At 41.0% G+C, this 18,139-nt stretch overlaps 3 gene segments (V, D, J or C); all 3 read left to right on the top strand.

Moving 5' to 3' along the window:
* Window positions 1-4,339: 4,339 nt before the first annotated feature.
* On the top strand, window positions 4,340-7,226 carry LOC132656348 (T-cell receptor alpha chain V region 2B4-like). The segment is given in 3 exon segments: window positions 4,340-4,388; window positions 4,589-4,873; window positions 7,135-7,226. Coding segments are annotated over 3 exon segments (426 nt in total).
* Window positions 7,227-11,583: 4,357 nt separating this feature from the next.
* Window positions 11,584-14,308, top strand: LOC132656347 (T cell receptor alpha variable 13-1-like). The segment is given in 3 exon segments: window positions 11,584-11,635; window positions 11,805-12,202; window positions 14,189-14,308. Coding segments are annotated over 3 exon segments (570 nt in total).
* A 965-nt stretch (window positions 14,309-15,273) lies between these two features.
* LOC132656346 (T-cell receptor alpha chain V region CTL-F3-like) lies at window positions 15,274-15,807 on the top strand. The segment is given in 2 exon segments: window positions 15,274-15,325; window positions 15,440-15,807. Coding segments are annotated over 2 exon segments (420 nt in total).
* Window positions 15,808-18,139: the final 2,332 nt, after the last annotated feature.

Genomic DNA, 18,139 nt, shown 5'->3' with positions numbered 1-18,139 from the left:
AAATAGATTTTTTTCTCACAAAATATATATTGAATACAGTAGCCATGACCTCTACTCCTTCCATTTTCTCGTGTCTCTGCTCTCATCTGGATCTAACATATTTCTCTCTCTCATTAGAAAACAACCAAGAGCTAGGTACAGTGGCATATACCTGTAGTCCAGAACTCAGGGAGGCAGAGGCAAGCAGATCTCAGTGAGTTCAAGGCCGGCCTGGTGTACAAAATGAGTCTAGGACTGCCAAGAGTACACAGAGAAAACATATCTCAAAAAAAAAATCAGAGTTCTAAAAGATAATAAACAAAACAAAACAGAACTAACATTTTGGAGTTGGACAAAACAAACAATTCAAAGGAAAAAGCCTAAGAAAAGGCACAAAAGAACAGACCCACTTGTTCATACATCCAGGAATCCCATATATACTCTAAACTGGAAGCCATAATTATATGTATATATCCAAAGGACCTGAAACCGATGTGTGCAAGACTATGCATTCTGCCTCAGTCTCTCTGAATTCATATGAGCTTTGATCATGTTGATTTAGAGGGCCTTGTTTTCTTGGTGTCCTCCATCCCTTCTGGCACTTATATTCTTCCTGCTTTCTCTTAAGCAGGCTTCCCTAAACTCTAAGAAGTTGAGTGAAGAGATTTGAAGAAGATATCTCATTTATGGCTGAAGGTTCCAAGGTCTCTCACTTTCTGTATAACATCTGTCTGTTAGTCTCTGTATTTGTTCCCATCTGCTGATGGCTAAGCAAGACACTGATCTATGAGTTTGGGAGAATGTCATTAAAAATAATTTAATTGTTACATTTTTGAAGAATAATAGTATTTTCTTTTGCCCTAGGTCCCTACGATATCTACTATTAGTTTCTTGGTCACTCAAGCAGTGTCAGGTAGGAGCTCCATATCATGGAGTGGGCCTTAGTCCCGATATTGATCGGTTACTGCCACAACCTTTGCCACCATTTCCTTAGTACATCTTGCGCACAAGGCACCATTGAAGATCAAAGGGCTTGTAGCTGAGTTGGTGCTTACATTTGTCTTTTGGTAGTGTGCAGAATATTTTTCTATATCAAAGATGCTAGAACATAGAGGCAAAAGCTCTGTATAGGCACCAGCTCGAGTTTACATGATAAATGAATTGTGTAAATGATGTCTTCAGCAATGAGGCCTTGCCATTAGTTTGTGGAGAGCAGCGTATAGTCCTGACAACAGCTTGGGTTGTTTGGGGAATCTCATGGGACCTCTTTGGTCAACAACTCAATTAGATATAATCCAATCACAGTAATGGAAGCTTCATTGTGGACAAGTGATGTCCAGTTGGGACTTTGTCTCCCCCATTATTTGGCAATTTAATTTAGATCAACTTCATATATGTATACATTTTATGAAGCTTCTACTGTATTAGGTTTCTACAGCACTCCTCAAATAGTCTTTAAAGTTCTTTAGCATTTTCTGTGTCTCTCCTTATATTCCCTCCCCCTTCGCTGGCTCTGACAGTCCTTAAACTATATAGGGCCTATGCAGTGGTTTGCTATTATCAAAGTGAAATTTCTTATCAAAGAACAGTGCTTGATTGCCTAGGCCTTTCAGGTGTCTCTCTGAAGGAGCAACCCAAAGAAACTGAGTGTATTTCCTGTAACCAAGGATTCTACCAAGGCAGAGGAGTCACTTTGTGGAGGGAAATACTTTAAAAATGCACTAGAATGAGTAAACAACATTTTTATCACACAAAATAAAGGATTCTTAAAATTGAAGGTCAATTGATATGACCCAATCTGAAAAGGAGGAATCACACAGACACACACACACAGAGAGAGACAGAGAGACAGAGAAAGACAGAGAGAGAGAGAGAGAGAGAGAAAATGGATAGAATCTGAGACCCACAGAACATTTTCTTATGTAAATACATCAATACAATTATCCTAGGAGGAAGACTGAGAAGGAGGAATAGTTGAACAAACCTTGACCACAAATCTCAAACTTGATGGAAGGTAAAAAGGTGCAAGTCCATGAAGCTCAGTACCAACCCAGAGGACAGTCGCAATGCCACCTGCCCTGAGCTTCTCTAGAATGGCATTGTTGAGGAAAGAACAGTCTATAAAGCTGATCCAGAGAATGCCCAACACAGGAGAGTTAGCAAGTTCAGTAATTTTTCCTATGAAACTGTGTCAGCCTGACGATGGTGGGATGAGATATCTAAAGATATAAAAGAGAAAAATACTGCCCATTTGTGACTGTGTACTTGGTAAATTCACTTATAAAGGAAATACTGAGACTTTCTAAGGTAAATCAGAACTAGATTGTCCATCTCTTGTGCACTCTCATTAAGGGAAATCATGGAGACTATAGACTGTTGGGAATAGAAGTGTCAATTTTCTTTTTTTTCCCCTTCCTTCCTTCCTTCCTTCCTTCCTTCCTTCCTTCCTTCTTTCTTTCTTTCTTTCTTTCTTTCTTTCTTTCTTCCCTCAAATATTCTGAGATATGCCCTTACTGTTCAGTGCTGGCTGCACTTTGTCTTTAAGGTTTTATATTGAATTTTCAGACATTTTCTAAGGCATGATGGGTGTTTTTTTTTATGCTGTTGCTATGCCTCTTTTGTCACTCATTTTATTAAGAAATCTCTTTCTTATGTTTTAAAAGAGCAAGGAGTTCATGGGGAAAAGGATTTTAGCATGGGTTTCTTGGCTGCTGCTATACACATCAGATAGTTCTGGCTCATTAGTTGGACACAGGTTTGTCATTAATGCAGAATACAATGCTGTATTGTAAGGAAATCTGGACTTTATTAAAAGTCGTATTTTAATTTAAAATAAAGATAATTAAAATAAATAAATACAATTATTATAGAAAATGAAAAGCATTCGTAGGACAGCTTGATTTATGCAGTGGGTTCTGGGCCACCCAGTACTACAAAGAGAGACTTTAAGTCTTAGTTAGGGTTTGTATTGCTGTGAAGAAGTGCTATGACTGTGGCAGCTCTAATAAAGGAAAGCATTTTATTGTGTCTACATTACAGTTCAAAAATTTAGTCCATTGTCAGCCTGTCAGGAAACATGACAGCATGCTTGCAGACATATTGGTGGAGAAAGAGCTGAGAGTTCTGCAGGCAGCAGATAAAAAGAGTACCTGGGCCTGGCTTGAGCACTTGAAACCTCAAAGCCCACCTTGAGTGACACACTTTCTCTAAAAGGCCACACTTCCTAGTAGTGCCACTCCCCATGAGCCTATGGTGGGCATTTTCCTTTATACCACCACCACACCCTGTCTTAATTTTCTACCACTATGATGAGACACAATGATCAAGATAACTTATAGAAGAAAGAGTTTAATGGGGGCTTACAGTTCACAGGGTAAGTCTATAATCATCACAGCAGGTAGAATTGCAGGCAGGCATAGTGCTGGATCAGTAGTTGAGAGCTTTCAACCTGGTCCACAAATGGAGGACAGAGAGAAAGGGCTAACTGGAAGTGGCTTAGGGTTTTGAAACCTCTAAACCCATCAGCAGTAACATTCCTCTTCCAAGAAGGCCACACTTCTTAATTCTTCCCAAACATTCCACCAACTAGTGAACAAACAGAAATATATGAGCCTAAGAGAGGCATTCTAATTCAAACTACCATAACAGACCCTGCTTCAAAAAATGTGTTCCTTAGATTTTAAGAAGGAAGTGTTTTTAGTAAGTGATACTTTTACCCATTTATAGTTTTTCCAGAATTCCTTTAATTAGATGACATTATTCCAAAAGTCAAAGGTGAAGTGTTTTATGCAGGTGTGCAGTCTGGCCCAGAAAGCAGCTGTGCAGTGTAAAGACTCCTGATCTACAAGAACCTCACTCAGAGTTGGGGACAGAAAAAGTGCAGACCATTAAACACAAGAAAGTGGGTGCTTGAGGTAACAGGATGTATTTCAAACTTAACTTGAAATATGTGAAAACATGCATGTTCCTGCACACTGACTTGGAGCAAATGTCTCCTAACTTTGTGTTTAACTAAGATGGCAGATTTTTACTTTTAGAAACTCACTTAAGAAAGGTTTATTTTTAGCAATTCTTTGGTCACTGTCAGTATCCACAAGATGGCAGCCTCTTCTCAGAGACTGGGGAAAACTCTCAAGTGGTTTTGAGTGAGAAATTTGTGGAGAAAAGGGGAGGAGAAAAGAGGTAATGAAGGAGGGGAGGGGTTTGATGATGAAAACAAAAGGTGGTGAAAAGTGCTTTTTTTCTCTACTTGGTGGAACTGTATCTTGATGTTTCCTGAAGAAGAAACATTAGAAATGTGAGACCAATTGGGGGGGGGGTTTAAAATCTGAATCCTCAGTGAAGAAGGGAAGAGAGAGTGATGAAATCCTTGAGCTTTTTGCTGGTGTTCCTGTGGCTTCAGTTTAACTGTGAGTTTGGACATTTCCTTTGTATATAAATTGTGGTGTGTGAAGTTGTTTCAGTTATTACTCTAGGATAATGGTAGAAACACCAATGTTTTAAGTCTTTATTTAAAGGGTGGGAGTCCCATGGACAAGTGTCAGCATTCTACAGTGTTAGTATCCCCATGCCTCCATTCCTGTTTGCCTGAGTTTGTCTTTCTGCACAGGGGTGAGCAGCCAGCAGAAGGTGCAGCAGAACCCAGAATCCCTCAGTGTCCCAGGGGGAGCCATGGCCTCTCTCAACTGCACTTTCAGTGATAGTGCTTCCAACAACTTCAGGTGGTACAGACAGCTTTCCGGGAAAGGCCTCGAGTTGCTGGTGTCCATCTTCTCCAATGGTGACAAGGAAGAAGGCAGATTCACAGCTCACCTCAATAAAGCCAGCCTGCATGTTGCCCTGCACATCAGAGACTCCCAGCCCAGTGACTCTGCTGTCTACCTCTGTGCAGCGAGCACACAGTGCTCCCCAGGCACCTGCAGCCTGCACACAAACATGATATGTACAGGAAGATCTGAGCTCGAGCATGCTTGATTTTGAAAGTATTTACTTTATGAAAACACCTCATCTGGAACACATAGTGCCCTAAGCTTCATGTCCCCTATTCCTTCTTTTTTTTTTTTTTATAACCCACTGAATCTAATTAGTGGTGGCATATGCTTATGGGTGTGGGATCATCCACTGTTGCATGGGAACCTACAAGTGTCCACCTTCCTAAAGAAAGATGACTCTCCTCACCCACCATCTATCAATTGCCAATATCTCCTCAGTAAGAAAAGAGGGGCCTCAGGAGTCCTGTTGCTCTCCATACTTGAATTTCTAGCTGTTTTGGTTTTGTGCATTTCTGGTGCAGGAAACCACCAGGTCCTGTGGATTCATGTTGTGCAACAGTCACGTCATGTCCAGAAGACATTTTGAAGTTCTCCTTCCTCTCTTCTACATTTTTCCACTTTTCTTCCAAGATGTTCCCTAGGCTTTGTTGTGACAAGGAGTTGGTAGAGATGTTTCAGTTGTAGCTGATCACTCACAATCTCCTTTTCTCAGCACTTGGAGCGTTCTCCCTATCGTTGGAATGCTTCAGTTTTCCAACTCCTTCTGTGGTATTTTCCTGGCTGTGGAGGGGTTCATATAGATACCCCATTTAGTTTTGAGTTCTCAATACTCACATTCATTACCATGGACAGTTATGCATCTCTGCATTAACCCACTGGGGGAAAAAAAAGCGTTTTTGACCAAGCTTGAGAACAACACTATTCTAATTGTTAGCTCTTGTTTGACCTCAGTCTCATTGGTTCCTTGCAGCTGGGAGATACACTTTGAGTCTTCTTTGGATCAGATCATCAATGCTGGTTCATAGATGGAGTCTCAGAACAGGTCACACCTCTATGAATTTCCTCAGGGCTCCTGGTGTAAACACCATCTCTGCTCCTGCCAACATCAGTTTTCCCCTTGTTGAATTTTGTACAGATCCAATTCAGTTTCCTTTCTGAAGTCTCACAGTATTCTCTTGTCCCACGCAGCTATTTTTATTACCAAAGAGACGAAAAAGCTTAATATATTTAACAGCACTAAAGACACATGAAATGCAGAAGTGTCAACAGCAGCTAGTGACTTGCTGTCAGGCAGTCAAAGTCGGTATCCAAGAATGTGCATGTCAGAGGTAGTACCTAAATATTATATGACCATATCCCAAGTTGAAACATGCATGAAGAATGATCACCCAGATGATTAGGTAATCCCAACATCATTACATCTGCACATGCCCAGTCTCTTCCATAGCCTTATGAGAACCTTAGACAAGAAGACAGACAGCTTTTTCCTCTCTGAAATGGTATTCTCTTTGAGGTTTCTCTACTTTTCCTTAATTTCCCTCTTTTTTTATAATTCTCTTAATAAAAATTGCTTTGACTTTGCATACACATACAAGAGCCCACATCTCTTACCTACACTGATAGAAGATCACAAACTCAGATCCTGTTCCAGGTTACACTTTGGTGAATATGAGTGTCTGGCACTGGGGCTTTTGGTCATGTTACACTGTAAAAACAAATAAAAAACTATATATATATATATAATTCTTTTTGCATTCATATGCTATTGAATTAAACTGTTACCTTTTAATCTGTTCTAGGATAAGTCAGAGAATGGATGTCTTTGAAATTTCTTCTTAATTAGCTGACATTCAGGCATCTCACAGTGTGTTCCAGTGACAGGATGAGGTGGAGGTGGCAAGCACCAGATGACAAACGACAGGATGGTGGTGCTTCTGTCCTTTAAACCATGGTTTTAAGAAATTACCACTGTTTGTGTGTTGTGTGTGTGTGTGTGTGTGTGTGTGTATTTGTGTCTCTCTGTGTGTGTCTGTTTGTAGATTGATCTTTCCTCTGCCTGGTTAGGTTAAAAACCAAGGGCTCTAGAAAACAGAATAGATACATACTCCATAGCAGGAACTCTTCTTTCTTTGGAACCTAGTTCCAAATGAGGATCAGAACCACATCCCCTGTGATAAAGGGGAGCATGGATAAACTCTGGGAGTTATGGGGGCTGTAAGCCTACAACCAGCTGGTGATTTCAATCTATCAGTAATGGAAACAGGGACATCTAAGTTCAGAAGCTGCATCATTGATGAGGCCAGGTCTTCTTGATAATTTGAAAATGAACTTGGAAAATATATGTGCTGATTTCTGAGCTCTAGCCCATGTTTCTGTTCAACAGTGAACAACCTACAAGGAGAAGATTCTTCCATGCCCCAAGCATCTAAGAGACTGGACATGTCGACAATAACTGCAGCCACAAAACTTCCATAGCTGCACTGCAGAGGCACAGGGTGTGCATAGATAGAAGCCCTTCCCTGAGAAGATTAATAAATTTAACTGTGAGAGAGAACTAGTGGACAACTAAGAATCACCACTCTTTCAGAGGGAATAGTGTTAAATAGATTCACTGTTGTGCAAACAGGTAATCAGAGGTGCCATATACTTAGCAACAATGTTGGAATCCAAAATGGTTGGCTTTTTCTTCAGCCTCTTGAACTGAGATAAAGCTTGGCAGTATAATACAGAGGCCTGATGAGGCTTTTCTCCAGTAGTTGGCCTCCTGCTGCTGTTGGACCTGAACAAGTTCTAGGCCTGATCAGTACATGCTTATGTCAAAGCTGTGCGTCAATCATCCATCTTGTGTTTATTCAAACTGAGCAACCCTAAATGAGGAGAGGAAAAGCTCTTAAAGACCCTTACAAACACCAGTCTTGGAGAAGACACGAGAATTTTGGGTTCCTTAATGTCCTCTCTGTGTTCTCTGTCCTCTATCTCTCTCTCTTTCGTTCTCTCTCTCTCTTCCTCTTTATGTTGCTGTCCCCCCCCCGTGTGTGTGCACGTGTGCAAGCTCATGCACACAGTTGTGTGTTTGTTTCTTTGTTTAGCTTTTATTCATCAGTCGATTCTGTATACTGTGTTTTCCCTTCTTTGTTTTGCAGTCAAAATTTTCCCTGCCTTGTACTTTAGCTGGCAGAGAAAAGAAACTGATCACATCCACCAGATAGTCACAGACCTCTCCTCAAAGCAGTTTCCTGTTCCTTTCCTGACTGCTTACTTATGTGCTCAGATGGAGTGCCCACATGCATGTTACTGTAATGCAAACTCTCAGAGCTGCTTCCTGCAAACCCTACTTATGGATGAAATCAGTACTTTTCTCATGAAGAAACACCCATTATCAATAAAAAAGATGAACCCTTTCAAAACTTCTGACTTTTAAAACCATCTTTGATTGAAGCAAAAATACCATCTGCTTAGATTAAAAACAAAACAAAACAAAACAAAAACCCAGGTTCAGTTCCGGGCAATCTTACATACATGCCTTAAAGTGTAGTAATCTTGCATTTCTTCCCTTGAAATGAAGGATTCAGATTAACAAACACAAAAGATTCCCCAAGCTCTGACATCAGAAAAAGGAGTCTTGGGTCCCTGCAGATCATGATGAAGGACTGCCCAGTACTACTGAAAGCCGTAAAGGCTTCATATGCAGTCTCAAGGCCTAGATAGTTCTTTCCAACACTAAGATGAATCTTGTATTCTTCCAATTCCAGGAAGTGCTGTTTCATCAGGTGTTATACTGAGTAGGTTACTGAAGTGTTATGATTTGAATGTAAGTATTCCTGTGAGGAATTATTTCTAGTATATAGTTATCCTTGCTTCTAACACCCACATGCACTATAGTTTTCAAATCCTGCAGCTTTTTTCAGCTGATATTTACTCTTGCTGGAATCTCAAACATCCAGTGTTCCTATTGTACCTCAGGTTTCGCCCTCATCATGTCACTCATTGACCTCTCAAGGCTTTCAGGGACTCTGATTCTGCCACACAGCATCTGGCATCCTTCACTTTCCTCTGAGCCTCAGTGAAGGTCTTGCTGATGCAGGGCTGGTATATTCTTCATATCTTGAAAACAAGCACCTTGCAGATGACACTGACTTCTGCTGCCAACTTTCCCTGTAGCCTGCCCCCTTTATCATGCAGTGAGAGGAACACAGTGAGAGGGGTAAACTAAGGAAAACACTTTTCATCATGACCTCTTTCCAGAAAGTGCCAAAGAGACTGTTTCCCCAAGAACCTTTTCTTTAAGTGAAAGTCTTCTGTTTCCATACTCTGGGGAATCTTACCTTCCAGGCACCATTTCTCTTGGCTGACTGAAAAGTAACAGGTATTCTCTACAGTAGCAATAATCTCTTTAATAATTACAGTTGAGAGGCTTTTGATGACAACTTCTATTTCCTTAAAGGTTATAGTTTATTTAAATTCCTAACCTGAACTTTATTTAACTGTGGTACATGGTATCTATCAAGAAAATCATACATTTCATTTAGATTTTCCAATGTAGTGGAGCACAGGTTTTCAAAGTATGATCTAAAAATTCTTTGGATGTCACCTTTGGATTTTCTGTTGTCTTATCCAATCCTTTACATTCCTAATTTTATTAATTTGGATACTCTCCCTCTGTCTTTTAGTTAGTTTGGCAAAAAGTTTGTTTATCTTGTTGATTTTCTCAAAAACCAGCTCTTGGTTTTGTCATTTCTCTGTGGTTTTAGCACAGAATTCTACTGGATGTTCAAAGAAGAACTAAAACTAATACACCTCAAACTATTCCACAAAATGGTAGCAGAAGGAACATTGCCAAACTCATTCTATGAGGCCACAGTCACCCTGATACCTAACCACACAAAGACCCAACAAAGAAAGAAATTTTCAAATGAATCTCCCTTATGAACATTGATGCAAAAATACTCAACAAAATATCTTTTCCACACCCTGGCTTAGCACACTAATGCCTCATCCTAAGGTGCTATAACTGCCCTTGAGGGAAATGGAACCCATTGTCTCTGTCCCAGAGCTGAGCTCCAGTACCCAGCTCCAGTCCAGGCCTCTGCCAACAGGAATGACAGGTTTCTTCTCCTTTATTTATATCATTTGTAGATTCAATCTCATTATGATGCCCTAGCTTTCATGGATATTTTCTCCCAGGATTATTTTTTTTTATTTAACATTTTCTTTGACAGAGATATTTGTCCATTTCTTCCACCTTGTCTTCAATGAGATTCCATGTCTTGTACTGTGTTGGTGAAGCTTACCTCTGATGCTTACCAAAGGTTTATTTTTATATATATGAGGATGGCATGAAGGAAAGGAGATTAATTAGAGAGAGTGCTAAGAGGGTTCATAAGAATGAGGCAAGCTGGGTCTTCTGCAAGGCTTGATTCAGTACCTGAAATACGGAAACGGAGAAGGACAGTCCCATTCAAGTGGTTGGCCTCATGAGTAGGGATGAAACTGGGGAAATTTCACTGTAGGGCATGAGGGTGAGTGAGGATGGGCTACCTATTTCCCAGACAGGTGTGGCCTCCAGGGTTCCAGGGGGAGTGTCTCTGTTGGCATTTGACACAAAGTAATATGGGTGAGGGAGGAGATAAAATGCAGAGAGGTTCAGCTGAATCCCAGAGAACAGAGGAAGAGTGAAAGAATTGGCCCCTGCAAGTGGTCTGTTACAGGGCTGGGGATGGTACCAGGGAACTGAAATAGAGGACAGTAACTCTGGCCTACGTGCTTCATGAGCCCACATATACTAGATTTCCAGATACATGGTGTCTTTAGATATTTGCAGTAGACACAAAGGAAAGAACATGGGCTAGAATCAAAGGGGTGCCAGGAAGAGCCAGAGGAAGGAGGAAAGCTGGGTTGTTGCAGTACTTGGCAGATTCTCCAGGGGATCCACACTACTTTTCTATCAGTAATTCAGTCGACAACACTGGATGCTGTGAGAATAAGCCACATGGATGTTGCCACTCTCATGACCAAATGACTCATGAGACCTTTTCTAAGAGTAGCTATGTGCATTTGTGATTCCAGGCTGGTTTCTATGGAATGCAAGATACAAGCATAGAAACATCGTAGTTATATTATCAACAAGAAATCACGGAAATAGAAAGAACGCTGTCTTCTTGCTACTGAAAGCCCATAAGAGACTTGAAAAAGCATTTTCTTGAGTGCTGTAATTCACAAGGACAACTACATACATAACCATTTTTCTCTAAGAAATGGGAGAATGCTTGATGAATGATCCAAGAATTCTGCAGTGTGAGAGTGGAAAGGTCAAAACAGTTCTAGACAGAACAAATGTGACACACACACAGACACACACACTCACAAACACACCCATATATACACCACATACATAGATTTATATATGAACATTTTATGTACATACATTCGTATATGAAGCATCATACATAGCCTATACTACATGTAAAGAAAAGAAACAGCTTCACTAGTATGTACAAATACTATTCTTTCTCTCTTAGTTTTAGAACCTACGTGATATGACATATTGTGTTTTATGCCTCTGAGACACATAGGGTCAGAGAACACTTAACCAGACTCTTTGCTGTTTAGAGATTCAAACACAAGGTGGCAGTAATTCTCAACTGCTGGGGAGGATGCAGAGAATTCATTTCCTTGTGTGCTGACTGTGCAGAAGCTAAGCCCTTTCCTCAGTGGCTGAGGGGAAGACTCCAGAACTAGAATTGTTACTGAGAAAGAACAACACCCTGGTAGCTGTAGCTGACCTGCTGGTTGTCACGATTGACACTGGATTTCAATTTCATTGGGAAGAACAATGAAGACATGTGTTTCTACTTTATTCATGTTTCTGTGGCTGCAGATGGATGGTGAGTTAATATTTTAGGGTCACAGAATAACCAGTGGGCATTTCTGAGACATCTGGGGGAATCGATATTTTATTCAGGTTTTCTCTAGTTACTGTAACTGTAGTAAAAGAGATTTCTGATATGTGATGACCTGACAACCTTTCTCCTTTCTCTCCATCTTTCTGCATAGGGATGAGCCAAGGAGAGCAGGTGGAGCAGCACCTTTCCATCCTGAGAGTCCAGGAGGGAGCCAGCGCTGTCATCAACTGCACTTACACAGACAGTGCCTCGGACTATTTCTCTTGGTATAAGCAAGAACCTGGGAAAGGTCCTCAGTTCTTCATGGACATTCGTTCAAATGTGGACAGAAAGCAGAACCAAAGACTCACAGTTTTACTGGATAAGAAGGCCAAACACTTCTCCCTGCACATCACAGACACTCAGCCTGGAGACTCAGCTATGTACCTCTGTGCAGCAAGTACACACTGCCCCACTGGCACCTGCTGCCTGTCCTCAAACCATGGGGCTGTGTCCACATCCTGTGTCAAGGGCCTTCCAGGGCAGCATTTGCCAGTTGCTAGTTTGCAAGTGCCAAGTATAATGTAGACATTAAAAACACAAAATAAGAAAGTTAGCTTCAACTCCCTCAGACAATTTAGGACAGTTTTCTCCATCCTTAAAAAAAAATATTTTATCAAAGAGCCAGCCACTGAGTTCATGTCAAAGACAGTCCCTGCTCCCCGTATTAGGGAAATCACTTGGAGACTGAGCTGCCATGGGCTACATCTGCGCAGGGGTTCTAGGTTATCTCCATGAATGGTTCTTGATTGGAGTATCAGTCTCAGAAAAGGCACCTGGGCCCAGATTTTTGGTTCTGTTGTTCTCCCTGTGGAGCTTCTGTCCCTTCCAGGTCTTTCTATCTCCCCCTTTTATATAAGATTCCCTGCACTCTGCCCAAAGTTTGACTATGAGTCTCAGCATCTGCTTTGATACTTTGCTGGGTAGAGTCTTTCGGAGGCCCTCTGTGGTAGGCTCTTTTTCTGTGCCCTGTTTTCTCCTTTTTCCAATGTCCATGCCCTTAGTCTTTCTGAGTGAGGATTGATCATCTTATCCAGAGTCCTCCTTCTTGCTTAGTTTCTTTAGGTGTACAGATTTTAGCATGATTACCCTATACTATATGTCAGTGAGTATATACCATATATGTCTTTCTGCTTATGGGATATCTCACTCAGGATGATTGTTTCTAGATCCCACCATTTGCATGCAAATTTCATGATTTCCTTGTTTTTAATTGCTGAGTAGTATTCCATTGTGTAAGTATACCACAATTTCTGTATCCATTCCTCAACTGAGGGACAACTGGGTTGTTTCCAGCTTCTGGCTATTACCAATAAAGCTGCTATGAACATGGTTGAGCAAATGACTTTGTTGTATATTTGAGCATCTTTTGGATATATACCCAGGAGTGGTATAGCTGGATCTTGAAGTAGCACTATTCCTAATTGTCTGAGAAAGTGCCAGATTGGTTTCCAAAGTGGTTGTACAAGTTTATATTCCCACCAGAAATGGAGGAGGTTTCCACTTTCTCCACAACCTGTTCAGAATGTGTTGTCAGTAGAGTTTTTGATCTTAGCCATTCTGATGGGTGTAAGGTAAAATCTCAAGGTCGTTTTGATTTGTGTTTCCCTGATGACTAAGGATTTTGAGCATTTCTTTAAGTGTTTCTTTGCCATTCACAATTCCTTTATTGAGAATCTCCTTTTAGCTCTCTACCCCATTTTTTAATTGGATTACTTGTTTGTTGCTGTTTAACTTCTTGACTTCTTTATATATTTGGGATATTAGCCCTCTGTCATATATACGGTTGGTGAAGACCCTTTCCCAGTCTGTAGCTGTCATTGTGTTATGATGAAAGTGTCTTTTGTTTCAGGGAAGCTTTTCAGTTTCATGAAGTCCCTTAGGAGTGGGGGCATCCTTACCAGGCCACAGAGGAAGACAGTGTAGACAGCCCTGATGGCTAGTGTCAGATGGAAGGGGAGGAGGACCTCCACTATCAGTGGCCTGGAGGAGGGGTGGGAGAGGAGAAGAGGGAGGAAGAGTGAGATTGGGAGGGGGCTACATCTGGGATACAATGTGAATAAACTGTAATTAATTTGAAAATAAATAAAATTTTAAAAAGAATATTTAAATTTTATGAAAAGAAAAAAATTAAGTTAATAATTTGTCTATTCTTACCTCAGTATAAATGTTGGATTAATTAATTATTCAGAATAATAAATCAATTTTAACTAATAAACTAATGAGGTATACCCTTCAGCTTATCAAAAATTAAATTAAAATATTAAAACAAATAATTTATTAAAAAGAGGTGAATGTTAAATGCTAAAACTTTATTAACAATAATGTCAAAATTAATATATTATTTTAATAAGGTGTGTGCTGTTATTAATTGCAATGTTAACTCAACAAAAATGTAATTGTCACAGTGAATTGAATATGAAAGTTTAATATGTAAAAGCAATTAAACTATTTTAACAATTGGAATATATTTTCATTATCCTCCCCTTGTTGCAGCGCATGGTGAATGTCAAAGAGCAAGAACCCACTGTGCTGACGAAGAGAAGAGACGATGTGTCAGCCACCAAGATGGGGGACCACATGTCAGCCACCAAGATGGGGCTCTCTATCCCATGACCTCCTCCCAAGGCTCAGCAGTCATTGAGGAAGAGGAGGTGGAAAGACTAGAAGAGCCATAGGTGGTGGACAAACACAAGGAAACAGTGTTTTCTGGGCACAGCAAGACAGCTGCCCATATGAACTCACAGAGGCTGGCAGCAGACAGAAGACTAGCAAAGGATCAGGCCAGAAAACTCCATCACAGAGAGGGAAGGAGCCAAGGAGCTGATGGCACTTTGTGCCTACTGGGAGAGAGATTCCACTTTCTTTAAAGGTGAAGCTCATGGTGCAGGTAGGGAAGAGTGGATGGATATATCAGGAGTGGAAACGTAGATGAGTATAATCAAAATTCATTGAATAATATTCTCTAAGAACTACAGTAAGAACAAGTAGATAAATATTTGCAGAGGTATATTTGTGTGTGTGTGTATTTTTTTTTTCTTGATACTACAAGCTTTTATTTAATCCAAGCCTTGGGCAGCAGAGGCATAGGTGGAGGCGGAAACAGAGGCAGATGGATCTTTGTGAGTTCCAGGCCAATTTGGTCTGCATAGCAATTTCCAGACATTCCACAGCTTGAAAGTGAGATCCTTTCTCAAAAACAATCAAATGTACAATTTGAAGGAACATTTCCATATTCTTTGTACATAGCCAGTGTCATCCTGATACCACAATTGTGTGTGTGTATTTTTATGTGCACTCATCACATTAAATAACATAGGATACATAAAGATCAGGACCATTGGTGATTTCAGGCTTTCATTGGGGACTTGAGGCCTGCCTCCTTAGGGTGAGGTTTCAAGGGAAATCAGCAGAGGGCGCTGCCTTTACAGATGTGGTTAGCATCTCCTTCAGGTGTCTTAACATGACAGACTCACTGTGCAGACAGAGGTCCTTGTCCATGAGTGAGGAGTTTGACGAGGTCCTGCTGAAGACTTGCCCTGTGAGATTGGTGCACTCAAGGACCAAGTGTCATTTCTTCTATGAACATGCTTCCTGTCACCTGCTCAGTTCTTGTGCTCCTCTTCATGCTCAGTAAGTTACATTTTACCCTGAGTGTTAATGATGTCTTTGTCTTACAACTATGACAGCCTTTAACCTTCCTCCTCACACAGAACAGTAATTCCTCCTTGTTTGTTTGTTTTTTAGGAAGGAGCAATGGAGACTCAGTGACGCAGACAGAAGGCTTGGTCACTCTCACAGAGGGGATGCCTGTGATGCTGAACTGCACCTATCAGACTACTTACTCAACTCATTTCCTCTTCTGGTATGTGCAGTATCTCAAGAAAGCCCCTCAGCTACTCCTGAGGAGCTCCACAGACAACAAGAGGACAGAGCACCGAGGGTTCCATGCCACTCTCCACAAGAGCAGCAGCTCCTTCCACCTGCAGACGTCCTCAGTGCAGCTCTCAGACTCTGCCCTGTACTACTGTGCTCTGGGTGACACAGTGAGGGAGACTGCAGGGGAAGCTGCACACAAACCACAGTGCAGGAGGCCTAGGGGAGCAGCCCTGTGAGGGAGGCTGTGTGCTTTCTCCAAGTGCTGCTCACCAACTTCCTGAAAAACAGAAACAAGTCCCAGGTCAAATATCTAGAGACCTAGGATCTGTGGATATTCTGACTGACAGGATGGAAGACAGTGCTGAGAAAACCCAGGCTGTGATCCCTTGAAATAAAGTTCTCTCCCTAACTGGAAGTCTTAACAGCAAAAATCTCAAGAAAAGTCATGAAGTATTCTCCAGCAATCTTCTGTCATTACCCCACAAATTTATGATGCAAATGAGAAACATAGACTGTAGTCTTTAAAAAATCTGCTTCAGTCTCACTCCACAAGTTATTTACATCCTTCCTCTCTTTTGTCCAGGCTACAGAGTTCAGCTCAACTTCCCATCTCAGTTACTAGCCGATTGCTGAAAAGAGAAACCACGACCAAGACAATTTAAAAGCATTTACTTGGGAGCTAGGTCACAGTTTCAGAAGGCGACTATCATGTTGGCCAGTACAGTGTCAGGCAGGCAGGCAGGCATGGTCCTGGAACAGTAGCTGAGCTTTTACATCTGATCACACGCATGAGGGATGGAGGGACGGAGGAAGGGGGGAGAGAAAGAAAGGGAGAGAGGAAGGGAGGGAGAGAGAGAGAAAGAGGGGGGGAGACTGACTTAGCCTGGCTTTGGCTTTGAGATTACAAAGCCTACCACCAGTGATATTCCTCTTCTGACAAGGCCACACCTCCTGAAACTTCTTAACCAGTGCACCAACTGGGGACCAGACATTCAGATGTTGAGCCCCTGGGGGTCATTCTCATTCAAGCCACCACACTCCCTGACAGTCTTTACTTAGTGAAGCTGCTCATGAAATACAGCTGTTGGAGCTCTTAAGAAGAGTCTTTGAGAGGCAGGTACTTCTCTGTCCTACACATTGTGTAGGAGACAGCATGATCACAAAAGACTGTCCAGAAATCCCTTCCCCTTAAAGTCTACTCTTGTCTGCCTTTGCAGGTATGTTAGATCTTCATGATGTGGTGTACTCACTCACTGGAATTAGAGTCAGGGTCTCTGATAATTCTTCTGAAACATGGAAAAGGAAGCCAAGGTTTTTATTCATTTCAATTATGTCACCAAAATACTGGTTTAAATTAAAATTCTCTAGGGCTCATATTTATTTCTCTGTAAAGGAAAGGAGATCTGAAATAAAAACAATAATGTCTCTCTCAAAAGATTAATGTTTCTGTACAGAAAAAAACAAAACAAAACAAAACAAAACAAAAAAACCAGCATAGAAGTCCATGCTGTCTTACTGGTTAGGGAGCACAATAGAATTCCAAATTCAATTTCTAATCCCCCAAAACTACTTCTAATGGCACAGAATAGCATAGAACATCTCAGATGAGAGTTTGTCAAACTTAGAACAAATTCAAAATCTAAAAGATCCCAGTGCCAGGCATGGACAATTCACCCTCAAGGTGTTGGTCAGGGGCTTCAAGGGTTTCTTCCAAATGAAATAGTTCATCACCATTGTCCTTGATTGCCTCATAGAACTTGAAGGTAAGATATTTTGCTTAGGACACCACACACTTCAGACATAGGACTTGGAGGAATTTAGCTAGAACTGACCTGAAGACTCCTCACTAAGGCTAAATTCTCATAGTATCTAAATGTGTTATGTAAGATTCCAAAGAAGAAAAGCAATAAATAATTCTACCAAAATGCAGATCCTCTGAACCAAAACAATGACCAACATGAAGATATCCACAAGGGTGGAATAGCAGCATTTTCATCTTGGGAGAAACTAACATATGTCTACTGGACTTAAGGGCTGCTCCATAGGAAGTGTTTCTGCACCAATACTGTAAATCTAGTCAACTACCCCGGGATGGAGAGGCCATAAACACTAGAGGAGAACCTATGATGGCCACTTTCCTAAATCAATGTAGCTTCTAACAGTATTCAAAATCTATATAATTCCACACTGAGATAAGGGTAGTTTTTCCCTCTCATCAAAGAAATTTTATTTTGAAGCATATATAGGCTTCTACAGTGATGGACAACTGGTCTAGATAGAGAGTAAGTGGCTGTGAGGTCTCTGTCCAAGTTATAAAACAGAGTCCCTTACCCAAGTAGACTCGAGATCTAAGCCGAACCCAGTGGCATGATCACATGACATAGTCTTCAGTTTTTCATTGTATCCAAAAAGTAAAACATTTTGAAAATTGTTCTTTACCACATACCCATCAGTTACAATTTCTATTGGCCGGGTGATAATAAAGTTGCCATAAATATATTTTGGATCTGGCTAGGATGAATGACTGAGTTGGACTTATTCATGAAACCCATGACTCTTCATTGAACA

This window comes from Meriones unguiculatus, chromosome 9 (assembly GCF_030254825.1).
Source record: "Meriones unguiculatus strain TT.TT164.6M chromosome 9, Bangor_MerUng_6.1, whole genome shotgun sequence".
Classification (NCBI taxonomy): domain Eukaryota; kingdom Metazoa; phylum Chordata; class Mammalia; order Rodentia; family Muridae; genus Meriones; species Meriones unguiculatus.
The sequence above is the reverse complement of the archived record's forward strand: the minus strand, read 5'-3'. Positions and strand labels throughout refer to the sequence as shown.